Here is a 27814-nt window from a genome sequence, read left to right on the forward strand (position 1 = left end):
GGATAAAGCCGCTATGCTTATGCAGCAGATCTGCAGCCCATCTGTGTCAGACAGTCTAACATTACAAAATGAAAAATTATTTTAAAGCTTAACAAGGCATGACTTTTATGCAAAACATACTTGGATTATCAACAGCAAGCATACATAGGTACTGTGATGGAGAGGAGTATCCTGGGTCCTTGATGTTAACCCTCTGGAGTCTTCAAAAGCTGTACTGCTTTTTATAAATCTAGATTATTTTTGTGTGAGTGTTGAAAAAAACACAAAAAAAGGAAACAAAATGATCAAAAAAGACACAAAGTGACTAAAAAACGACACAAAATGACAAAAAAAAAGACACAAAATGACAAAAAAAAAGACACAAAATGACCCAAAAAAGAAACAAAATGACTAAAGAAAGACACAGAATGACCAAAAGACACAAAATGACTAAAAAAAGACACAAAATGACCAAAAAAAGGAAACAAAATGATCAAAAAAGACACAAAGTGACTAAAAAACGACACAAAATGACAAAAAAAAGACACAAAATGACCAAAAAAAAGACACAAAATGACCCAAAAAAGAAACAAAATGACTAAAGAAAGACACAAAATGACCAAAAGACACAAAATGACTAAAAAAAGACACAAAATGACCAAAAAAAGGAAACAAAATGACCAAAAAAGACACAAATGACCAAAAAAGACACAAAATGACTAATAAAAGGCACAAAATGACAAAAAAAAGACACAAAATGACCAAAAAAAAAGACAAAAAATAACTAAAAAAAGACACAACAAAATGACCAAAAAAGACACAAATGACCAAAAAAGACACAAAATGACAAAAAAAAGACACAAAATGACCAAAAAAAGACACAAAATGACCAAAAAAAGACACAAAATGACAAAAAAAGACACAAAATGACTAAAAAAAGACACAAAATGACCAAAAAAGACACAAAATGACAAAAAAAAGACACAAAATGACTTAAAAAGACACAAAATGACTAAAAAAAGACACAAAATGACCAAAAAAAGACACAAAATAACTAAAAAAAGACACAACAAAAGTCTAACAGTCTAACATTACAAAATGAAAAATTATTTTAAAGCTTAACAAGGCATGACTTTTATGCAAAACATACTTGGATTATCAACAGCAAGCATACATAGGTACTGTGATGGAGAGGAGTATCCTGGGTCCTTGATGTTAACCCTCTGGAGTCTTCAAAAGCTGTACTGCTTTTTATAAATCTAGATTATTTTTGTGTGAGTGTTGAAAAAAACACAAAAAAAGGAAACAAAATGATCAAAAAAGATACAAAGTGACTAAAAAACGACACAAAATGACAAAAAAAAAGACACAAAATGACAAAAAAAAAGACACAAAATGACCCAAAAAAGAAACAAAATGACTAAAGAAAGACACAGAATGACCAAAAGACACAAAATGACTAAAAAAAGACACAAAATGACCAAAAAAAGGAAACAAAATGATCAAAAAAGACACAAAGTGACTAAAAAACGACACAAAATGACAAAAAAAAGACACAAAATGACCAAAAAAAAGACACAAAATGACCCAAAAAAGAAACAAAATGACTAAAGAAAGACACAAAATGACCAAAAGACACAAAATGACTAAAAAAAGACACAAAATGACCAAAAAAAGGAAACAAAATGACCAAAAAAGACACAAATGACCAAAAAAGACACAAAATGACTAATAAAAGGCACAAAATGACAAAAAAAAGACACAAAATGACCAAAAAAAAAGACAAAAAATAACTAAAAAAAGACACAACAAAATGACCAAAAAAGACACAAATGACCAAAAAAGACACAAAATGACAAAAAAAAGACACAAAATGACCAAAAAAAGACACAAAATGACCAAAAAAAGACACAAAATGACAAAAAAAGACACAAAATGACTAAAAAAAGACACAAAATGACCAAAAAAGACACAAAATGACAAAAAAAAGACACAAAATGACTTAAAAAGACACAAAATGACTAAAAAAAGACACAAAATGACCAAAAAAAGACACAAAATAACTAAAAAAAGACACAACAAAAGTCTAACAGTCTAACATTACAAAATGAAAAATTATTTTAAAGCTTAACAAGGCATGACTTTTATGCAAAACATACTTGGATTATCAACAGCAAGCATACATAGGTACTGTGATGGAGAGGAGTATCCTGGGTCCTTGATGTTAACCCTCTGGAGTCTCATGACTTCATCACCTCCAGACTAGAAAACAAAGCAGCGTGGAGCCCTACTGTACATTTACCTCTAAAGTTCTGGCTGTAAACTCCGTGAGGCCAGTTTCAGTTTGATGATGATATACCAAGTAAAACTGGAGACAAGCTCAAATAGATTTAGTATCAAATGATAGAACTGGATGGAACCCTCTTATATGTTAGATTTGCAACCTTTGTTCACATTTGCAACATTTTTAAATTCTTTATTGAGCATGATAGTGTTTTGAAAGTAAAAATAGATTCAAAATCACATTTTATGTTGGACTTAAGGACTAAAAAATGACCAAAAAAAGACACAAAATGACTTAAAAAGACACAAAATGACCAAAAAAGACACAAAATGACCAAAAAAAGACACAAAATGACTAAAAAAAGACACAAAATGACTAAAAAGACACAAAATGACCAAAAAAGACACAAAATGACTAAAAAGACACAAAATATCCAAAAAAAGACACAAAATTACTAAAAAGACACAAAATGACCAAAAAAAACACAAAATGACTAAAAAAAGACACAAAATGACTTAAAAAGACACAAAATGAGTAAAAATACACAAAATGACAAAAAAAGACACAAAATAACTAAAAAAAGACACAACAAAAGACACAAAATGAACAAAAAAGACACAAATGATCAAAAAAGACACCAAGTGACCAAAAAAAGACACAAAATATCCAAAAAAAAGACACAACAAAAGACACAAAATAACTAAAAAAAAGACACAACAAAAGACACAAAATAACTAAAAAAAAGACACAAAAAAAGACACAAATGACCAAAAAAGACACAAAATGACTTACAAATGCACGGACAGACATGAAAAGGATTTGAAAAAAATGGACCAAATAGCCCCAAGACTCCATAGAGTTAAAGTCAGATCAATACAACAATTAACTCCCATGCAGTGTACAGGATTAATGAGATCAATGAGTGTGTGTAATTTGTCTGCCATGAGATAAAGATTCAGAGTGTTTTATGGATGGTGTAAGACTGGAAGGCACAGATTCATTCTGCCTGCTTAGACTGTAAGTAATGGCTTCAGGTTAATTCTGGCAGCCTCGTCTCTTTCTCAGGCCAGAGACATGGAGCCCCGAGACCAGACAGACCGCCGTCCCGTCCTGGTTGCTGTGGGTCTCCTCTTGGCCCCCGATGACTTCCAGATGGTGCTGGATGCTGACAACACCTCCAAAAGTACCCATTTCTCTTCTTCACTCAGTTTTAAAAAAAAATACAGCAACATCTTAAAGTTGCAGTTTGCCCCCAAATCCAAAATACATATTTTCCTCTCACCTGTACTGCTATTTATAAATCTAGATTCTTTTTGTGTGAGTTGCAGAGTGTTGGAGATATCAGCCGTAGAGATTTCTTTCTTGTTTTGAATGTAATGGAACTAGATGCTTGTGGTGTTCAAAGGGCCCCCGAAAAATAAATTGGAAAACTTTTTCAAATCTTTTTCTTTTGGCGCTTTGAAAAAATGTGAGGCTGTTTGACTTTAACTACTGGAAATAGACTTATCCATCATATTCTAATGCAGCTATTCTCAACCTTGGGGTTGGGACCCCAATTGGGGTCGCGAGATGATTTCTGAGGGTCGCCAAATCATTTTGGAAGTCAAAGTGTCTTTTTTAGTCATTTTGTGTCTTTTTTTGGTAATTTTGTGTCTTTTTGTAGTCATTTTGTGTCTTTTTTTTGGTCATTTTGTGTCTTTTTTTAGTCATTTTGTGTCTTTTTTTGATCATTTTGTGTCTTTTTCGGTAATATTGTTTCCTTTTTTTGGTCATTTTGTGTCTTTTTTGTGTCATTTTGTGTCTTTTGTCATTTTGTGTCTTTTTTTAGTCATTTTGTGTCTTTTTTTGATCATTTTGTGGTCAATTTGTGTCTATTTTGATCATTTTGTGGTCAATTTGTGTCTATTTTGATCATTTTGTTTCCTTTTTTGGTCATTTTGTTTCTTTTTTGTATGATCTGAACTGTGCGTGTGAGATTCTGTTCAGTGAGCGGGGGTCGTGGACAACATGCATGTTAAATTGGGGGTCGCGACTTAAAAAGGTTGAGAACTACTGATCTAATTTATTGAAATGCACCTGTATACAACTCACACCAAAACCATCTAGACTGGTTCACAGTACAGGAGCTAATATGTATAATATATATTGTACAAAATGTGTATTTTGGGGTTAAACTATCTCTTTAATGCCTTTTCTCTTTGCAAAAAGATTTCCATTTATCGACATAGCTCCAGACACACATCCATTCTGGGCCTTCTGCCCCTCGTGTCTGCACCAGTAATCACACATTTCATTAAACTTGACAGTTAACTGGCCTGGAGAATATACCCCAGATACCTCTTATCATGGCTAAAGTGCACTTTTCTCTTTTTTTGCGTGTACATTTCAGGGTAACAAGAATATATGATAAGTATCTGACTTATTTTACGGCTTCAAACAATGTTGGGGCAAGCATTGGTGGTTATGTGCTGATTATACTTGAACTTAACATTCGGTCACCTGTAAAACCACTTTAGGCTTGGAATTTCATTCTTTTGATAAGACATTTACATTTACAGTGCACATTTTCTCCAACTGCTCTGAGCTTTTTGCCGAACAAGCTGCTCGATCCCACTTACTGTAGCTCTGTCTCCCTCACCCCTATTAACTGCTAAACTACACAGACATACAGATAAAACAAGGGCAACACAGCTGAACAAAGGAAAACACATGTATTTGACTTCTATGTGCTGATATAAATATTTCACAAAAAGTATCTATATGCAAGGGTAGAGTAGGTTTAAAAGTGGATGCCTGCTGTTTTATTTTATTTTTATTTTTATTTTTTTTACATGTTGTCTTTATTTAGAAGCACATTTCAATATCACATTACAACAGTCATCACCATTTTGTGTCTTTTTTTTAGTAATTTAGTGTCTTTTTTGGTCATTTTGTGTCTTTCTTTAGTCATTTTGTTTCTTTTCTGGGTCATTAGGTAGGTTTAGAAGTGAATGCCTGCTGTTTTATTTTATTATTATTATTTTTTTTTAACATTTTGTCTTTATTTAGAATCACATTTCAATATCACATTACAACAGTCATCACCGTTTTGTGTCTTTTTTTAGTAATTTAGTGTCTTTTTTGGTCATTTTGTGTCTTTCTTTAGTCATTTTGTTTCTTTTTTGGGTCATTTTGTGTATTTTTTAGTCATTTTGTGTCTTTTTTTGATCATTTTGTGGTCAATTTGTGTCTTTTTTGATCGTTTTGTTTCCTTTTTTTGGTCATTTTGTCTTTTTTTTTGTCATTTTGTGTCTTTTTTTGTCATTTTGTCTTTCTTTAGTCATTTTGTTTCTTTTCTGGGTCATTAGGTAGGTTTAAAAGTGGATGCCTGCTGTTTTATTTTATTATTTTCTTTTCTTTTTTTCATGTTTTTCATGTTTTTCTTTTTTTTTTTTTTACATTTTGTCTTTATTTAGAATCACATTTCAATATCACATTACAACAGACATCACCGTTTTGATAGACACTGTGATCAATATTTTCAGATTTTTATAAACAAACGAACAAACAGAACTTGGGGGTGTTTCCATCGTTAAAACATTTTTTTAAAAAGAAAGTTACACAATATTAAACAAAAGAAGGGCGTTTTTGGTAATTTTGTTTCCTTTTTTTGGTAATTTTGTGTCTTTTTTTAGTCATTTTGTGTCTCTTCTTGGCCATTTTGTGTCTTTTTGGGTAATTTTATGTCTTTTTGGGTAATTTTGTGTCTTTTTTTGGTCATTTTGTGTCTTTTTTGGTCATTTTGTGTCTTTTTTTTGGTCATTTTGTGTCTTTTTTGGTCATTTTGTGTCTTTTTTTAGTCATTTTGTGTCTTTTTTTGATCATAGTAATGTCCTGCAGGAAAAATCTTTTTTTGTCTGGTAGTTTTGGCGTTCTGTAGAGCCAACCAGAACGTGAAGACATGGGTCTAGTCTGATTAGTAGTCTTACACTACATTTGTGGCAGTAAGATTACATTCATTTTTCAGTTTGTTTTACCTACAGTCATGGAAAAAAATATTAGACCACCCTTGTTTTCTCCTTTCTTTCTTGTTCATTTAATGCCTGGTACAACTAAAGGTATATTTGTTTGGACAAATATAATGATAACAACAAAAATAGATTGATTCTAGCTAAGAGTTTCTTATTAAAACATATTCAGGAAGCGGCTGAGACCAACACAACTTTGTGAATTCATGATAATAACACAGTAGGAGGCCTGTTTTAAATTATAGGCCAAGTTTTACTAATTTATTTATATGCAGATAATTGTCAGCCTCTTAGATGTTTAGCAGCTGGTTAAAGCAAAGATATACAGTCATGGAAAACATTTTTTAGACCACCCTTGTTTTCTTCAATTTCTTGTTAATTTGAATGCCTGGTACAACTAAAGGTACATTTGTTTGAACAGATATAATGATAACAAAAATAGCTCATAAGAGTGTAATTTAAGAGCTGATATCTAGACATTTTCCATGGTTTTTTTGATAATAATTTGTACCAGCCAGGCATTAAAATGAACAAGAAATTGAAGAAAGCGATGGTCTAATGTTTTTTCATGACTGTATATCCCTATGCAAAATCAATGATAAATCCACATTTTAAAGCTGGTATTCAAAAAATGGGTAACGCTTTATAATAAGGTCCTTAATAACCATTAATTAACAAGTAATAAGGCATTGTTCTCGCTTTAGATCCGGTAGTTGCAAAAAGCATAGTTAACTTATAATAGATGAGCAATAAAGTATATTTTAATATCAATAAGCAAACAAAATAAGATTAATAAAGGCATGGCAAAGACATAATGGGTGGGTCATGGGTGTTTGTAATGCCATTATTAACACTTATATAAGCTTATAAACACACAATAATGTTAATAAGCATCTTGTATGGACTTACAAGGGCCTTATTACTTGTTAATTAATGGTTATTACAAGGACCTTAATATAAAGCGTTACCAAAAAATGTTCTTCCCTGGAGACAATACCCCGGACCCCTCTAGGGAGTTTGCATCTTAGTCACCTCATGATGAGTTTGTAGTTCTGTTCTGTGCTGAATGAGCTCTCCTCCAGTCCCTGAACACACCTGGAAGGCAGCCCTCTGTGCTGATTGTGTAATGGTTTTCTGTCTCAGTAAAGCAGGCGCTGATTACACGCATTGTAAATGCAAATTGAATGAACATCACCGAGCAAAATTGATGTGCGCTGTCTTCTATGCAAATTTTTTTCTCTTGGTTTCTTCAAGTCTGGGCAGAAGGTCTTCCAGTGGCAGCGTTAAACTTTGCTGTAAATTTTCTCAGAGATGAGATGACACCACGGGTCTCAAACTCGCGGCCCGCGAGCCAATTGCGGCCCTCGTGACGATATTTTGTGGCCCTCACCTTGATATGAAAGTTTAATGTGAGTTTTATATGAATGTCTCTTTACCGTGTTGTGTGTGGAAGGTCCCTTTATTGCTCCAGCTGGAGCTTTGTTTCACTTGTTTCTATGACGACGTTAACAAAAAGAAAGGCAGCTGCTACCGGATCGTTTATTATCTGCCGTGTTGTTGTTACCAGAAGAAGTGGACATGTTATGTAATGTCATTTTGTGTCCTTTTTTTGTAATTTTGTGTCATTTTTTTTGTAATTTTGTGTCTTTTTTTAAATTCATTTTGTGTCTTTTTTTTGGTAATTTTGTGTGTGTGTGTGTGTGTGTGTGGGGGGGGGGGGGGTAGTAATTTTGTGTCTTTTTGTCTTTTTTTTTGTAATTTTGTGTATTTTTTGAGTCATTTTGTGTCTTTTTTTTGTCATTTTGTGTCATTTTTTTTTTATTTTGTGTCTTTTTTTAAATTCATTTTGTGTCTTTTTTTTTGTAATTTTGTGTGTGTGTGGGGGGGGGGAGTTTAGTAATTTTGTGTCTTTTTGTCTTTTTTTGGTAATTTTGTGTCTTTTTCTAATAATTTTGTGTCTTTTTCTAATAATTTTGTGTATTTTTTGGGTCATTTTGTGTCTTTTTTTTTTTTTTTTTTACAAATTTTGTGTCTTTTTTGGTCATTTTGTGTCTTTTTTAAGTAATTCCATTTTTTTCTGTCATTTTGTGTCTTTTTTTAGTCATTTGGTGTATTTTTCGGGTCATTTGTGTCTTTTTTTTAGTCATTTGGTGTACTTTTCGGGTCATTTGTGTCTTTTTTTAGTAATTTTGTGTCTTTTTTGGTCATTTTGTGTCTTTTTTAAGTATTTCCGTTTTTTTCTGTCATTGTGTCTTTTTTTAGTCATTTGGTGTATTTTTCGGGTCATTTGTGTCTTTTTTTTTTAGCAATTTTGTGTCTTTCTTTGGTCAATTTTCTCAGAGAATCAGTATTTGTTACCAGTGTAGCTGGCTGCAAAAGCTCCATCGACTGCATGCAGCAGAGGGGCCTGGACTCAGGGAGTGGGTGGACCGCAAGAAGTGGAAATGTTATGTAATGTAATTTTGTGTCCTTTTTTTTGTAATTTTGTGTCATTTTTTTGTAATTTTGTGTCTTTTTTTAAATTCATTTTGTGTCTTTTTTTTTTTGGTAATTTTGTGTGTGTGTGTGGGGGGGGGGCGGGGGGGGGGGGGTTTAGTAATTTTGTGTCTTTTTGTCTTTTTTTGGTAATTTTGTGTCTTTTTCTATTAATTTTGTGTCTCTTTTTAGTAATTTTGTGTATTTATTGGGTCATTTTGTGTCTTTTTTTCGTAATTTTGTGTCTTTTTTGGTCATTTTGTGTCTTTTTTAAGTAATTCAGTTTTTTTCTGTCATTTTGTGTCTTTTTTTAGTCATTTGGTGTATTTTTCGGGTCATTTGTGTCTTTTTTTAGTAATTTTGTGTCTTTTTTGGGTCATTTTGTGTCTTTTTTTTAGTAATTTTGTGTCTTTTTTGGGTCATTTTGTGTCTTTTTTTTAGTCATTTGGTGTATTTTTCGGGTAATTTGTGTCTTTTTTTAGTCATTTGGTGTGTTTTTCGGGTCATTTGTGTCTTTTTTTTTAGCAATTTTGTGTCTTCTTTTGGTCAATTTTCTCAGAGAATCAGTATGTGTTACCAGTGTAGCTGGCTGCAAAAGCTCCATCGACTGTATGCAGCAGAGGGGCCTGGACTCAGGGAGCGTCTTTGATCTTAGACTTATTCCAGGCTCCTTGGTCCACAGCATCAAATGAACATTCAGCAGTTCTAATGACCCAGGAAAGAGCTCCCCTCAGCTCTCTGACAGCTAGTCAAAGAGCTCCTACTGCAGGCATGGGTTAAAAGCTTTGGTCTGTAGAGGCACCTCTTGTTCTTGTCTATAAACCTCAAGCATCCCCTAGATGATAACACTTAACCATTGTGTTCAGAGCTTCAAAGCCAGCACACCAAGTATCCCTTGAGAGGTTTAATTAATTGTAGCTTGTATTGTTGCCACAATTTTGCATTGTTCCTCAGATGTTTATCCACAGGAAGTGTGTGTGTTCTCAGGGTGCTGCAGCAGCTTCTTTTAAACCCTGCAGTCAAAGTCACAGACCTCTATTTATAATTCAGCCCATTAAACAAATGCTTGAGTACCCGCGTTGCTGCAGATGGGTCTGAATAAAAATCTGGAACATGCTTCCTTTTTTGTTTTTGTTTTTTGCCTTTTGTGTCCGCTCTGATTAAAATATAGTCAGTCAGGAGTTGGCAGTGTTGGAAATGTGCCATTTACTCTTGTAGTCCCTTAGTTGTGTTTCCAAGGGCCTTATTACTTGTTATTACTGGTTATTACAAGGACCTTAATATAAAGCGTTACCAAAAAATGTTCTTCCCTGGAGACAATACCCCGGAACCCTCTAGGTAGCAAGGATATAATAGTAGTTGGATTTTTCATTAGTTTTAATTTCGTTGTGCATTTTTGTAATGTAATTTTAATTAAAAAAATGTCATTTTTTTGTAATTTTGGGTAATTTTTTTGTAATTTTGTGTCTTTTTTTTAATTAATTTTGTGTCTTTTTGTGGTAATTTTGTATTTTTCTAATAATTTTGTGTCTTTTTTGGGTCATTTTGTGTCTTTTTGGTAATTTTGTGTCTTTTTTTTACTAATTTTGTGTGTTTTTGTCTTTTTTTGGTAATTTTGTGTCTTTTTCTAATAATTTTGTGTATTTTTTTAGTAATTTTGTGTATTTTTGGGGTCATTTTGTGTATTTTTTCTTAGTAATTTTGTGTCTTTTTGGTCATTTTGTGTCTTTTTTAAGTAATAATTTTTTTTTTCTGCAGTGTTGGAAATGTGCCATTTACTCTTGTAGTCCCTTAGTTGTGTTTCCAAGGGCCTTATTACTTGTTATTACTGGTTATTACAAGGACCTTAATATAAAGCGTTACCAAAAAATGTTCTTCCCTGGAGACAATACCCCGGACCCCTCTAGGTAGCAAGGTTATAGTAGTTTTGGATTTTTCATTAGTTTTAATTTCGTTGTGAATTTTTGTTAGTTCTAGTTAGTTTTTAGAGTGAGTTTTCTAGTTTTAGTTTAGTTTTCATTAGTTTTAGTGTTAGTTTTAGTTTTTTTTGTAATGGGCTATGTGTTGGGTGCCAGATTCAAAGTGGTCATAATAAATTTTGCGTTTATTTCCTTTGTTTTATTCATCTCAGCCCCAATAAGGTTATTAACTCTTACAGTTAAGTTCTTACAGACCTCTATTTATAATTCAGCCCATTAAACAAATGCTTGAGTACCCGCGTTGCTGCAGATGGGTCTGAATAAAAATCTGGAAAATGCTTCTTTTTTTGTTTTTGTTTTTGTTTTTTTTGCCTTTTGTGTCCACTCTGATTAACCCATAAGAACCCAGAGCCAGTTATCCTTAAAGGAAAGTTATGGGGCATATACCACCATTTCTGATGTGTTTTCAAAAACACTATCCCTAAATGTCAAAGCTCTGTGATGTGACATAAACATTACATTGGGCGCTTATAGTATTCATGATTATAATATTTATGTTTATAATATTTCGTATTTTAAAATAAAAAAAAATAGACACAAATTTGCCTTTTTCTCTGCATCTCCACAACATCTAACAACATTGTGACATTATTAGTTCTGTTTAACAACAAATTCTTTTTTAGATTTGTTTTTAAGTAGCATAATAATAATAATAATAAATCGATAATAAATAAATACAAATAACCATGTGTCTTTTTGTAAAAAAAAGACACAGAATTACCAAAAAAGACACAAAATTACCAAAAAAGACACAGAATTACCAAATAAAGACACAAAATTAACAAAAAAAAAAGACACAAAATTAACAAAAAAGACACAAAATTATTAAAAAAAGACACAGAATTACCAAAAAAAGACAAATACAATTACTAACAAAACTTCAGGTTTTAGGGGCTTATTTTAAAATTAGCCAAAGGTTTTGCAGGCATTTTTCCCAGGCTTTTTAGGTCTTAATGGGTTAAAGGAAAGTTATGGGGATATACCACCATTTCTGATGTGTTTTCAAAAACCCTATCCCTAAATATAAGTATTTATGTTTATAATATTTATGTTTATAATATTTCGTATTTTAAAATGTAAAAAAAATAGACACAAATTTGCCTCTTTCTCTGCATCTCCACAACATCTAACAAAATTGTGACATTATAAGCTCTGTTTAACAACAAATTATTTTTTAGATTTGTTTTTAAGTAGCATAATAATAATAAATCGATAATAAATAAATACAAATAACCATGTGTCTTTTTGTTTATCAAAATTGTGACTTTAATTTGTTCAGGAAATATGGTCAAAACAAGTTAAATGCTATACAGGACACCCTATTAACAGATTAGAATTGTTAAATGGGTTTAAAATTAGCCTAGTAACAAAAAATAGAAGATTTAACGTGTTTGTTACACGGGTGTCACCATGGGTTCTTATGGGTTAAAATGTAGTCAGTCAGTGTGAGTTGGCAGTGTTGGAAATGTGCCATTTATACTCTTGTAGTCTCTTAGTTTTGTTTCCTTTTTTTATGTACATGGAAAAGGAATTTATCAGTGTACATTTAATCCATGTTCTATGAATTATAGACAATCATTCAGGCCTGAGGAGTTGTGTAACGGAGTTTTTGTTATGCATGCGAGCCGGAAAATTGTGTTGTAAAAAGAAAATGCAGAAGCTTTTCCAATATCATTAATAAAGATCTACTTATGTATTCAGTTCTCCAACTATTGTCTAGTTCCCGTAGGCACTCCTGGATCTGGACCAGTGGCTCAGCTGGCTGCTAAGGCTCAGCATCACTCTGCATCTGTACGGAGGCTAGAGGGACACCTGGCCACACAGGGACATGATGCAGACAACACAGAGAGGTGTGCATGCTTTTATATTCACATGCATTTGTTTTGATTATATACATACACTACTGGTCAAAAGTTTTAGAACACCCCAACTTTTCCAGAATTTAATTGAAAATGATGCAGTTTAATGTCTCAGTGTACTCTGAAATTAATGCACATTGGCAACATTTAAAATTCTTTATTGAGCATGATAGTGTTTTGAAAGTAAAAAAAAGATTCATCACATTTTATGTTGGACTAAAGGACTAAAAAAAAGACACTAAATGACCAAAAAAAGACACAAAATGACAAAAAAAGACACAAAAAGACACAAAATGACTAAAAAAAAGAAACAAAATGACCAAAAAAAGACACAAAATGACTTACAAAGACATGAAATGAATTCAAAATGGACAAAATAGCCCAAGACTCCATAGAGTTAAGTTGTTAACCCATTTCTTGTTCCCTGAAAAAGGCCTTCTTTGTGTAATTTTGTGTCTTTTTGTCTTTTTTTGGTAATTTTGTCTTTTTCTAATAATTTTGTGTCTTTTTTGAGTAATTTTGTGTGTTTTTTGGTAATCTTTTGTGTGTTTTTTTTTGTAATTTTGTGTGTTTTTGTCTTTTTTTGGTAATTTTGTGTCCTTTTCTACTAATTTTGTGTATTTTTTTGTATTTTTTGGTTCATTTTGTGTCTTTTTTTGTAATTTAATGTCTTTTTTGGTCATTTTGTGTATTTTTTAAGTAATTCAGTTTCTTTCTGTCATTTTTTTTTGTCATTTTTTTAGTCATTTGGTGTATTTTTCGGGTCATTTGTGTCTTTTTTTTTTTGCAATTTTGTGTCTGTTTTTGGTCATTTTGATACTGCCTCCAGCGGCCCCCAGGTAATTTGAGTTTGAGACCCCTGTGTTAAATTAAACTCTTATCAGCTATTTTTGTTGTTATCATTATATTTCTCCAAACAAATGTACCTTTAGTTGTACCAGGCATTAAAATGAACAATAAATGAAAGAAACCAAGGGTGGTCTAATCATTGGTCCATGACTGTACATATATATATATATATATATATATATATGTATGTATATGAATATGAGTCAGAAATCTTCTTGCCACTTTAAACTTTTCTTTTGAGCTGTCACTACCCAGAAACCCAGCTGGAGAATTGCCTATATTATCATGCTTTTATGCCTTGTTGAATGTATTACTCCTTGCTGTTAGTGAACATTATAAACTAATGAATGTTTGATCCATTGGTTCTTTCTTCCAGATTGTACAACCTTTTATTACATCTCCTTATTCATAGTGCATAGTTGAGTTTCCCCTCTCCAGCAATATCATTACACTAAAAGAGGGTGCACATTAAGGTTAATGGTCAGGAGAGAGCAGACTTGAAAATTCCCCAAAGGGAAAGTTTATTCGTCATGCGGCTGCAAGCAAACAACCTCAGATCATTTACAGTGTGCTGCTTCGCCCTTGCTCTGACCTCCACCTTTTAAAAATGAATCATCTCTAAGTGATTTTTTTTTTCTTCTTGGCTGCTCCAGGGTGAAGTTGTGGGCATCGCTGGTGAAGACGGCTAGGAAACTGGAAGTTTGGGACGTGTGCCGAGCCGCTTGTCGATTCTGCTTGCTTTACGATGATGGGAGATGGATGGTTTCCAAGAGTGACAGTAAGATGATGAATGATCCACGGACTGCCGGTAAAATAACAGAAGTATTCCTCTAATATCAGAATGATGGACAAGAAGTGGTAGTTGTATAAGTTATGAGACAGACAATATTGATTTCATTAACCCATAAGAACCCAGACCCAGTTATCCTTAACCCATTAAAGCCTGGAAAGCGGATATGTCGTTTTGTAGTATTTGTAGTTTTTTCCACCTATTTTCAGTCTCTTGGACAATTACTTTGAAATCATCACCAAAAAAAGACACAAAATGACCAAAAAAAGACACAAATTATTTTAAAAAAACACAGAATTACCAAAAAAAGACACAAAATTACAAAAAAAAGACATAAAATTACCAAAAAAGACACAGAATTACCAAATAAAGACACAAAATTAACAAAAAAAGACACAAAATTAACAAAAAAAGACACAAAATGACCAAAAAAAGACACAAATTATTTAAAAAAAACACAGAATTACCAAAAAAAGACACAAAATTACAAAAAAAAGACACAAAATTACCAAAAAAGACACAGAATTACCAAATAAAGACACAAAATTACCCTAAAAAGACACAAAATTAACAAAAAAAGACACAAAATTAACAAAAAAAGACACAAAATGACCAAAAAAAGACACAAATTATTTAAAAAAAACACAGAATTACCAAAAAAAGACACAAAATTACAAAAAAAAGACACAAAATTACCAAAAAAGACACAGAATTACCAAATAAAGACACAAAATTACCCTAAAAAGACACAAAATTAACAAAAAAGACACAAAATTATTAAAAAAGACACAGAATTACCAAAAAAAGACAGATACAATTACTAACAAAAAACAAAACTTCAGGTTTTTGGGGCTTATTTTAAAATTAGCCAAAGGTTTTGCAGGCATTTTTTCCAGGCTTTTTAGGCCTTAATGGGTTAAAGGAAAGTTATGGGGATATACCACCATTTCTGATGTGTTTTCAAAAACACTATCCCTAAATGTCAAAGATCTGTGATGTGACATAAACATTACATTGGGCACTTATAGTATTTATGTTTATAATATTTATGTTTATAATATTTCATATTTTAAAATTTAAAAAAACTAGACACAAATTTGCCTTTTTCTCTGCATCTCCACATCTAACATCAAAATTGTGACATTATTAGTTCTGTTTAGCAACAAATTATTTTTTAGATTTGTTTTTAAGTAGCATAATAATAATAAATTGATAATAAATAAATACAAATACCCATGTGTCTTTTTGTTTATCAAAATTGTGACTTTAATTTGTTCAGGAAATATGGTCAAAACAAGTTAAATGCAATACAGGACACCCTATTAACAGATTAGAATTGTTAAATGGGTTTAAACTTAGCCTAGTAACAAAAAATAGAAGATTTAACGTGTTTGTTACACGGGTGTCACCATGGGTTCTTATGGGTTAAAAGAATTCACATCACAGATTATGTCAATTTGATCCAGGATGTAAATGCTCGGAGGAAGAAAGCTGTGCAGAATGTCTTCACGGTTGCAATGGAAGCCAGAAGTGTGAGAGGGACTTACTGCGCCTTCTAGCTGGAATCTGCTTCATCAGTGCTGAGGTGAGGGCTTAATTACTCCTAATGCACACATTCACACTTTTAATATTTTCTTACCACAAAAACAGGTTTCACATTACTTCTTCTGTATAAATGTGGTCTGTGTAAAAATAAGGCGTAGACTCTGTTCCGTAATTTTGATCAATTGTAACTTAATCCTTAAAATTTTAGTCCTGTTTTATCTGGTGACAACCAACCAAGGTCATAAAGTTAACGAAAATTAACGAAATAGAACTGAATGTTATTAACAAATATTTAATGGGCGCATTACTGGCAGCTGGAAAAAAGGCCATAACTAAAAGATGGATGTTGCAGACTGGACCTACAATTAACAATTGGATAGATGTGACAATAGATATTTATACCATGGAAAAGATAACTTTTTCTCTCAACCTAAAGTTAGACATATTTATGAAACACTGGGAAAGATGGGTGCAGTTTTTTTTTTTTTTTTTTGGGGGGTATCAGTGACATGAATACAACTGAATGATGCCCAACTGCTACAGACATTTATATTTATTTATTCATATTATGTATTTACTTTAAATTATTAAAATTGTATGTCTTTGTTTTTGTGTTTTCTTTACATATTCATATTATTAAAAAGGGAATGGACAATGAACATTTGGAACAAGAAGCTATTGATACAAAACCTTTGGCTCTGTACAATTTTGATACTAACAGCTGTAAATCCATTTGTACTTGTCAATTGGTGTGAAATTTCCTAATAAAAAGATAATAACAAAAAAAAAATAAATAATGAAAACTAGAATTGAAAAAATGAACTGAAGTAAAGTGAAATAAAAATAAAAACTAGAGTTTTTAAAAAAAAACGATAACTAACTGAAACTGTATTCTGTGGTTACAAAACTAACTAAAACTAAAAAACTAAAATTATAGTGAAAATGTCCTTCATTTTCGTCTTTATGTGAGTGTGTGTATTGCTGCTTTGTGGGCTTCTGGGAGAAGCACGAGTGATTTTACCATAATGACTCCATGTTGGCTGTAAAGAGCAACTACTCAGCTTTCAGAAAACATTGGAAATTTTCCGATAGCATAATCAATTCAGTTATTATGGTAATCCGAAGTGTGCTTGAGCAAACATGTTGCCGGCTCAACACAATGTATTATGACCTCTTTTTATCTCGCAAAGCCCATTCCAAATAAACTAAAACTAATAAAAACTAAACTAAAATTAACCATTTTCAAAAAATAAAAACTAAACTAAAAGTAGCAAACTCACTCTAAAAACTCATTAAAACTAACTGAATTTGAAAACAAAAATTCACAACGAAATTAAAACTAAAACTAATGAAAAATCCCAAACTATTATAACCTTGGTGACAACTGTGGCTACTGTAGAACTGGTGTGTCTATTTATAGTACGACCAGACAAAGTCACATTGTTTAAATCAGTTTATATTTCATGCTGCACATGGAGCGGCTAGTTTTCACACAACAGCAGGACTCAGTGAAGGAGTGTTGGTTTGTTTCACCTGCAGCTCTTCATTTAACAGCTCACAGTGTCTGCTCCCTCTTCGTCCATTACTCCCACTGTTGTCTGTTTTATTGCTGTTTGTTGATGAATGATCATGGTCAGTGTTAAAAGCCTTGGGCCTCACGCAGAAACATTGTTGTTCTTATCTTGTCTTAGCTTTCCCTATATATATATATATATAGAAGTGTATATATATACTGTATATATATATATATAAGAAAGTATACCACAACATTAAGATGAGACACGGACACCCTACCGCCTGGTGATATACTGTAACCAAACACCAAATTTACAAAAACATTTACAAATAATCGTGCACAAAACCAATTGTCAACCAATTTTGTGGCCCCCACCTTGATATGAAAGATTAATGTGAGTTTTATATGAATGGCACTTTATCATGTTGTGTGTGGAAGGTCCCTTTGATTACTTTTTTGGTAATTTTGTGTCTTTTTAAAATAATTGTGTGTCTTTTTTTAGTAATTTGTGTGGTTTTTTGGGGTAAATTTTTGTCTTTTGGTTCATTTTGTGTCTTTTTTTTTTATAATTTTGTGTCTTTTTTGGTAATTTTGTTTCTTTTTTAAGTAATTTTGTTTTTTTCTGTCATTTTGTCTCTTTTTGGTCATTTTGTGTCTTTTTTTGGTCAATTTGTGTCTTTTTTTTAGTAATTTTGTGTCTTTTTTTTGGTCATTTTGATACTGCCTCCAGCGGCCCCCAGGTAATTTGAGTTTGAGACCCCTGTTGTAAAGTGAAAACAAACACATAGGAGAAACAATAACTGATCAACCACATCAGCACATCAACATTAGACGGGGACCGTCACAGTACCATCTGGGAGTTGTCTTATTGGGCCTAGATTTATTTCCAAGAGGACAATTACCCTAAACGTTCTTCTAACTATCGATGAAACTACCTGCGACAAAGGAATCTGCCATTGAAAATGATAGACTGTTGTAAAATAAATTGGACAGATCTATTGTAGATTTAGAGGAAGGCCTTTGGCTTGAGATGCAGAAGGCTTGGGATAACATCAGTGTTTAAGTTCTCAGGAAATATATCGACACTATACCAGAGAAATGTGCTGCTGTAATTGCTGTAAAGGTTGGCATACCAACTATTAGTTAATAGTTAATAAGTTAAAAGTGGATAAAAACAGTATGACTCACTTCATCTGATATTCGTTGTGCTCAGAGCAACCATCTGCATGGTTCATGAACATTATGAAACAAATCATGTTTTGGAGGAAAACAAAGGTCAATATTTCTAGATGTGTCTGGTGTCCTAATATACTATATATTAATACTAATATACACATATATAGAGATATAATTAAGTTCTGATCATACAAGCCAGTCATGCAAACAAATCTGCATCCAGTGTTTTGCCAGTAAAACACTTGTTCCATATGCATTAGATTTCATGATTTGCAAAAAGAAGTTCCATTGTATAGAGGAGAAAATGACTCTACTTCTCACTTGATTGATTATCTCTGTAAACAAGTATAGAGTATAAACCATTTAGAGTAAGACAAGACTATAAAGCAGAGTATACTTTAGGGCGTGGCTTACCTGTGATTGACAAGACCTTGACAATGACCAAAAAAAGACACGAAATTACTAAAAAAAGACACAAAATGTCAGAAAAAAATTAATTACTTAAAAAAGACACAAATTTTCCAAAAAAGACACAAAATGACTTAAAAAACACTTAATTACTTAAAAAAGACACAAAATGACCAAAAAAAGACACAAAATGACACATAAATACACAAAATTACTTAAAAAAAGACACACATTTTCAAAAAAAGACACAAAACGACTGAAAAAACACTTAATTACTTAAAAAAGACACAAAATGACCAAAAAAATACACAAAATGACACAAAAATACACAAAATTACTAAAAAAAGACACAAAATGACCAAAAAAAAAGACAAAATGACCCAAAAAAATACACAAAATTATTAGAAAAAGACACAAAATTACAAAAAAGACACAAAATTACAAAAAAAAGACACAAAATTACATTACATAACATTTCCACTGCTTGCAGTAACAACAACACGTCAGATAATAAACGATCCGGTAGCAGCTGCCTTTCTTTTTGTTAACGTCGTCATAGAAACAAGTGAAACAAAGCTATAAAGGGACCTTCCACATATGTCACGAGGGCTTCAATTGGCCCGCAGGCCGCGAGTTTGAGACCCCTGGTCTAATACAAATATGGTCACTTTTGGCTCTAAATAATAGACAGTTGCACTCAGAGGCAATTTATCAGTTTTATTGTATAGATTAGACACTAGAACTTTCTCGTAATTCTTTATAGTTATTGGTGCTGGTGTACATAATTTACATAATTTTGGAAAGACTACAATCACATTTTCTTTTTATTTCAAACTCCTTTGGATGCAGATGTTTTTGTACCGAGGTGTTCATGTTCCCAAAAAAAAAATATTCTCACTATCTTAGATCATAGGAATGTGCTATTGGATTCTCTGAAAGATGAGCTGAGGAACAAAGAGTGCTGGCAGTAGTGAACATGTATTATGGGCTTTTTAACAAGCCTGTGCGGTAGCTGTTGATTGGTGGGAGTCAGAGATTGTTGTGCTCGTCTTATGAGCTTGTCTTATTGTGTAATCCCACTTCTCATCAAGCCTGCAGCTCCGAGTCTTTATTAAGTCCATAGAGATGTTAACTTGACAGAGCTTTGAAGAAAATGGAGACGACTATCCACAGCATCTCCATGACCTTGTCAAAGCTGACTCACGCTGCAGACTCTCTGCTTGTAGCTCTCTTTGTTCCATGACACATGGGTATTGTTTTTAGAGAAATGGGTCATAATCCATTAATTTAAAAGATGGCTACGTCTCAGTCTGACGATGAAGAAAGGTACCTGAGTTGTCCTCCAGCTGGAGTAAAATGTTCACCCGTGGTTTCTTTTTTCTTTGATCTACTCCGCCTCCAGAGACGCTGTCATTAGCATAGCGTGCGGTCTTCTCTTCTCCTTTTATTATGAAGTTATCAAAACAGGAAGTCAATGTTAATATTATCTTTTGTGGTTGAGAAATAAATGTATTCTGTCTCTTACTCAGGCCACTGTCCAGAAGCTGAGAACAGAAGGATTTCAGCTGAACAGCCCTGTCGTCCCCTCGGTGAAAAGTGAGGTGTGTGTGTCTGAAGAGGACCCACACTGGGTGGTTTACAGGTGAAAACACACACACACACACACACACACACACACACACACACATTATTGTACTTCTATCTTTGTGAGGACCAAAAAGACACAAAATGTCCAAAAAAAGACACAAAATGGCCCAAAAAAAGAAACAAAATGTCCAAAAAAAGACACAAAATGACCAAAAAAAAGAAACAAAATGACCAAAAAAAGACACAAAAGGACCAAAAAAGGAAACAAAATGACAAAAAAAAGACACAAATTGACCACAAAATGATCAAAAAAGACACAAAATGACCAGAAAAGACACAAAACGACCAAAAAAGACACAAAATGACCAAAAAAATACTGACTCATGAGGACCCTCATTGTAATAGTGAATTCCCTTGAAAAGTTATAATAGTTTGGGATTTTTCATTAGTTTTAGTTTTATTTTCATTGTGATTTTTTGTTTTCAAATTCAATTCGTTTTTAGAGGGAGTTTGCCAGTTTTAGTTTAGTATTTATGTTTTTGAAATGCTTTAGTTTTAGTTTAGTTTTTATTAGTTGTAGTTTTTTGTAATGGGGTATTTGTTGGGTGAGAGATTAAAAGAGGTCACAGTAAATTTTGCCTTTATGTCCTTTGCCTTATCCATCTTCATTAAAGTGGACAAAGATGAAAACGAAGGGCATTTTCGCTATAATTGTAATTAGTTTTAGTTAGTTTTGTGACCTCACAATACAGTTTCAGTATTTTTATTTTTTTTTAAAACTCTCATTTTTATTTCAGTTAATGAAAATGTTTTTTCAATTCTAATTTTTGTTATTTAGTTTTGTTTTCGTTAACTATAATAACCTTGTTCCCTATAGCCCCTTACCTAACATAAACCTAATTGTAACCTGAACTCTCAAACAAGCCTTTAAAGAAGTGAGGACCGGCCAAAATGTCCTCACTTTGCAAAAATGTCCTCACTCTGTTGGTTAAAAACGTGTCCCGGTCCTCACTATGTAGAAAGAACAAGAACACACACACACACACACACACACACACACTTGCTAGCATAATAAAACTTGAATATTTTGTCAGTTTCGTTTATACACTGTATGTTTCTACTTTATTATTTGCATATCACATTTATAATACGTTATATTTACTTTTATCAATACATTTTTTTAAATGAATCCTAAATCCAAAAATGTATAATATTAATGTGTTTACATTAATACAATTTTATATTGTATTTAGAATTATTAAATGCACACAAAATAGCTATCAGTGACCATATTTCCTTACGTTTTTGTTTACATTTTGTTTTCTTTTATTATCCCATGCTATCATTAGATTGCATGGAGTTTTGACAAAATCATGACTTAAATAAAATTTAAAAAATCTTAAGTCCCAAAGAAACCTGATGTAAAATGATAAATTGTTGTGATAACTAGTGTGTATTACAGAATATGATTATATAAAGATCCACTAATGCCTCTTTGTCAACTGTAGCTGTTCATAGTCGCTTTTAGTGTGGGAATGAGATTTAAATTGTATGAAAGGAAAATTATTTGTACTCATTAAATGGGCCAGAGAGCCGTCTTTTAAAGTGAACACATTTGCACAGCTAGTCAGAGGTGATGATAGACAGTAGTGGCTATAACACTTCTTCTTTTCAACTACAAACCCATTAAAAGAGGCTTTCTTTCCTTATCTTTTCAACCAAAACTGCACACAATATCTGATCCTGTTCCAACAATAGTAAATGGATTGCATTTGTAAAGGCTTTTCATCATCATCACCTATTCACTCACACTTCTATACAGTGATTCACACCATTAGCGCTCTACCATCTGAACCACAGCCACTTTAAACATCACCTTTGTCTTTATCAAATACTTGATTATCTTCCTTTAACCCATTAAGGCCTAAAACGCCTGTAAAACCTCTGGGCGATTCTGAAAGAACCCCCTAAAACCTGAAGTTTTTCTGGAAATTCAACAGAAGATTTTTCAGCCTCTGTAGCAGATAGAAATGAAATTCAAAAAGTATTTGAGAGCTTATACCCGTGGCTTTCATGAGAAGTTGAGTTTATTTTTCCAAACCTTCAATAAAGTTTGCTGAATGTTACATTTGTCTGAATAAAAAATCTTATACATAATACTAATACATGCCCATTAGCAAGATGCAAACATGATATGACCACTGGAAGAACAAGACCTAGTTCTCATTAGCCTACTGTAATAAAAAAATAATTGATCATAATAGTAATAATAATAACAATAATAAATAATAATAATACATTTTATATATTGCACTTTTCAGGGTACTCAACGACGCATAAAGTAATATAAGACATAAACAGTCATGATTTCTTATATCGTCATCACAATCAATTAGCCTATTATTATTATTAATATTAATATATTATTAATAATATTATTATTATCTCCAGATGGCCACAAATCTGTCTGTTCTTTGGTGAAAATATGTCGTCTAAAAACATATTCCTCATCCATAAATCCCGTTTGTCGATTGGTTCCGAGGGTTCAAAGTCGGATCAGCAATATAATCATCGGCGCTGTTTTCATCAGATCTCTTCCGTCACTTACTGCTGAGCTCCTCCGCTATATATATATATATATATATAAATATATATATATATATAAATATATATATAGATATGCCTCCGCTATAGTCGTCTTCCTCCATGATTTAAAGTTCTGGAAAAATCCGATGTTGCATTGCGACACTCCCGCATGTATTCTGATCATGATTCTGATGCATTTCATTGGCCAAGAGACCGAAAATAGGTGGAAAAAAATACAAATACTACAAAATGACATATCCGCTGTCCCGGCCTTAATGGTAGAGTGACGCAACATCGCTCCCGGCTTTAATGGTAGAAATACGGTAATGCTTTCCCGGCGTCAATGGGTTAAGTTGGGGTTGGCAGTTTTCTGGAAAAGGAAAAAAGAAACTGAAAACATAGCTCACCCCTCTCTGTCTTACACAGCTCTTACCAGACAAGCATTGGGCATATACACACACTTAAATGCATATACAGCAACCTGTATTTCAGTCAACCAGGTCTTGATCTTAATCCTGATGCAGTTATATAGCAGCAATTCTGCTGGTGAATTCACATAATGAGAATAACTGCTCTGTTTCTTTAAACCTGTGTGTCTGTGAAGCATTTTCATACTGTGGTTGAAGGCTCTAGCTAGCTACAGAAACATGAACTTGAATTAATTGCAGGCATTAGCCTTTGCCTAGGGTTAGCTGAAGGCGAAACTCTAATCAACATTTTCACTCCATCTCTGAAATACTAAAAAAAAACAAAAACAATATTGACACATGATTTATTGTGGTTATTATGAGTCTCCCTTTTTTTTGCGGTTGCTTTGCAGTTGCTGCTCATGCTGATAGCGTCTTTTTCTGCAGGATTTTCCACCATTTAATCTAATAGGCCAGTAGGAATACACTCTTTCTGAACTGACCTGTGATTAGCCAAAGTCTCCCATTATGGGCGACATTTCAGCCTGAAAACTGGGCCAAGAGAAGCTGCAGAGGTCTAGTTTTCTCTCAGACCACACAAATTAACATATGCTGCATATACAGCAACCTGTATTTCAGTCAACCAGATCTTGATCTTAATCCTGATGCAGTTATATAGCAGCAATTCTGCTGGTGAATTCACATAATGAGAATAACTGTTCTGTTTCTTTAAACTTGTGGGTCTGTAAAGCTCTAGCTAGCTACAGAAACTTGAATTAATTGCAGGCATTAGCCTTTGCCTCGGGTTAGCTGAAGGCCAAACTCTAATCAACATTTTCACTCCATCTCTGAAATACTAAAAAAAACAATATTGACACAAGTTGTAGCTCCCAAGTAGTACATGAGGACCGAGATCGTGATTAAATACAGGGTTTTATGTTCAGCACCAACCAACCTGTGAGAACCCGGTTAAAAAAGACAATAAATTACATAAAAATGCAAGTTATAAATGACATGCATGTATGTCTTTCCAGCAAACAGATGGCACATTAATCTACAACATAATATACCCACACAAAGCCTGCAGCCTTGAGTTTAGCTTACAATACAATAGTATGATCACAAAAACATTATGAATAAACAGTTACACATTGCTTGAAAAGCACACATCCAGCTTGTAAACAAATAATTAACAAAAAATAAGCCAAATAAGTAAATAAAACAACATACCTCACTCAAGCCTGCTACTTAACCCATTGAAGTCTGGAAAGCGGATACGTCGTTTTGTAGTATTTGTATAAGCTCTCAAATACTTTTTGAATTTCATTTCTATCTGCTACAGAGGCTGAAAAATCTATTATTTAGTAGAAGCTTTGACACTTCTGTTGAATTTACAGAATAACTTCAGGTTTCAGGGGGTTAGTTTAAAATCGCCCAGAGGTTTTACAGGAAGTTTTAGGCGTCAATGGGTTAAGATGAATAATTTCTTCTGCTTCTTTCTTTCTTTATGAGGTTGTTTATTTAACATTTAACTTATTTTAGTGGAGTATCCTTTATGTGTTGCTTCCTCCGTTTCGCGGCTTTGCAAGGTGTGCCAATTATTGTGATGTATGGGAGATCAGGTCAGCCAAATAGCTCCGCCCTTAGGAACGCTATTAAGACAGGTAGAGACCAAACCGAACTGCCGATGTGGTGCAGTTACCCTTGTTTTATTGTGATTATTATGAGACTGTGTGTTTTACTCTTTTTGATAAGTCTGTCTCCCTTTTTTTCGGTTGCCTTGCAGTTGTTGCTCATGCTGATAGCGTCTTTTTTTCTGCAGGATTTTCCACCATTTAATCTAATAGGCCAGTAGGAATAGACTCTTTCTGAACTGACCTGTGATTAGCCAAAGTCTCCCATTATGGGCGACATTTTCACCCTGAAAACTGGGCCAAGAGAAGCTGCAGAGGTCTAGTTTTCTCTCAGACCACACAAATTAACATATGCTGCAAGTTATTATGTAATATTTGCCAAATGATACAAAACAACTTGCATGTTTTAGACACACACCACAAAGCTCTAGGGTCCGTTTGCACCAACAGAGCTAACACACACTTAGCCTTAACACCATTTTCTCTTATTGAATTGACAAGACCTGACATATCACATCCAGCAGTTGAACTAATGCGCTGCAACACTTTGCCTGAGATTTGCCTGAAGTTTACCTCCAGCACATTGTAACATAATGTGAGCTGAGAGCTATCACTGTGCATCCAGGTGCTAGAACAAATTGGTGTTGAACGCCTCATTAAATCTAACTTATTTGACATTGTCAAGGTGGGGTTCCACTCTCCCTTGTGCATTATGCAGAAAAACCCATCAGCAAATGGAACTATTCATGTAAAAAAAAAAACCCTACGCATTATAAGTTTAAATAAGCAACTGTTTAAAAATTCATTGACTTCTTCACCTTTAGTTTAATTGTTCACTGGAGACTTCCCCATGTCGCCACTATACTGTCTGTCTCTCTCACACACACACGACTTCCTCTCTCTCTTTCCCACTCTACTGCAGTAGTTCTCAACCTTTGTGAGTCGCGACCCACAATTAAACATGCATTTTGTCAAAAAATGACTTAAAAAAGACACAAAATGACCAAAAAACACACAAAATGACCAAAAATACACACAAAATGACCAAAAAAACCCACACAAAATGACCAAAAAAAGACACAAAATGACCAAAGAAAGAAACAAATTGACCAAAAAAAGACAAAATTACCCAAAAAGACACAAAATGACCAAAAAAGGAAACAAAATTAAGATTATGATGCGACAAATTTTGGACAAATAATGAAGCAGACAACAACTAAAACATCTCTCTGTCTGTGCATTTATATATATTTTTTTTTATATTTTATTGTTACAGAAAAGACACAAAATTACCCAAAAAAGAATCAATTGACCATAATATGATCAGAAAAAGACACAAAATGACCAAAAAATTACATAAATTAAGCAAAAATTTACTCTAATTGACCACAAAATGACAAAAAAATACCACTAAAAGACACAAATTGAGAAAAAAACGACACAAAATGACCAATAAAAGACACAAAATAACCAAAAAAAGACACAAAATGACCAATAAAAGACACAAAATGACCAAAAAAAGACACAAAATGACAAAAAAAATCTTTAAGAACTGCTTATCTAGAACAGTAGTTCTCAACCTTTTTGAGTCGCGGCCCCCAATTTAACATGCATGTTGGCCGCGATCCCCACTCACTGAACAGATTCTCACACGCACAGTTCAGATCACCCAAAAAAGAAACAAAATGACCAAAAAAAGGAAACAAAATGACCAAAAAAGACACAAATTGACCACAAAATGACCCAAAAGAGAAACAAAATGACCAAAAAAAGACACAAAATGACCCAAAAGAGAAACAAAATGACCAAAAAAAGGAAACAAAATGACCAAAAAAGACACAAATTGACCACAAAATGATCAAAAAAAGACACAAAAAAAGACACAAAATGACAAGAAAAGACAAAATGACCAAAAAAAAGACATTAAGTGACCCAAAAGACTAAAACACATGAACACTTTAACACAGTGGAGACAGAGCTGACTTCCAAAATGATTTGGCGACCCCCAGAAATCATCTCGCGACCCCAATTGGGGTCCCGACCCCAAGGTTGAGAACAGCTGCTCTACTGTACCTTTTCTCCCTCTCTCCCCCAGAGACTGGATCCAGGGTTTGTCTGCCTACGCCACCTCCAGCTTCTTGCGGGCAGCAGAGCTCGGGGCAGAGATCAGCGAGCCGTGGCTGGCGGCAAATTCAGCCGTTTACCTGTGGAACTACAGCAGCCACCTGTTGGCGGCGGGGGAGTACCAACGCCTGCTGCCGACCTTTCAACGTCTGGTGGCGATGCTCCAAAAGGCCGACTTCATCGGGTAGGCTGCATGGCTCTATAAATGAGTTTAACATTTTTTTATTACAGGGTAAATACCAGTTTAGTGGAATAATTTGGATGTTTGGCCTGGAATTCTTTGCAAAGGTTATTTCAGCCTTCATTGTGATCAATTTGGGGTTTTTTTTTGGTCATTTTGTTTCCTTTTTTGGTCATTTTGTGTCTTTTCTTAGTCATTTTGTGTCTTTTTTGTCATTTTGTGTCTTTTTTTTATTCATTTTGTGTCTTTTTTTGGTCATCTTGTGTCTTTTTTGGTCATTTTGTGTCTTTTCTGCGTCATTTTGTGTCTTTTTTTGGTCATCTTGTGTCTTTTTTGGTCATTTTGTGTCTTTTCTGCGTCATTTTGTGTCTTTTTTTGGTCATCTTGTGTCTTTTTTGTCATTTTGTGTCTTTTTTTAGTAATTTTGT

The 27814-nt window shown here is 33.3% G+C and overlaps 1 protein-coding gene across 1 annotated transcript in view; it reads left to right on the forward strand.

Moving 5' to 3' along the window:
• Nucleotides 1-27814, forward strand: part of LOC131993104 (cilia- and flagella-associated protein 46) — a 149656-nt gene that overhangs the window by 21949 nt on the left and 99893 nt on the right. Inside the window, exons 13-18 of the mRNA XM_059358838.1 lie at nucleotides 3329-3446; nucleotides 12445-12574; nucleotides 14086-14210; nucleotides 15689-15807; nucleotides 20397-20509; nucleotides 27177-27389. Of these exons, the coding sequence (XP_059214821.1) occupies nucleotides 3329-3446; nucleotides 12445-12574; nucleotides 14086-14210; nucleotides 15689-15807; nucleotides 20397-20509; nucleotides 27177-27389 (818 nt within the window). The remainder of the gene's footprint in view (nucleotides 1-3328; nucleotides 3447-12444; nucleotides 12575-14085; nucleotides 14211-15688; nucleotides 15808-20396; nucleotides 20510-27176; nucleotides 27390-27814) is intronic.

Source organism: Centropristis striata, chromosome 20 (assembly GCF_030273125.1).
Source record: "Centropristis striata isolate RG_2023a ecotype Rhode Island chromosome 20, C.striata_1.0, whole genome shotgun sequence".
Taxonomy (NCBI): Eukaryota; Metazoa; Chordata; class Actinopteri; order Perciformes; family Serranidae; genus Centropristis; species Centropristis striata.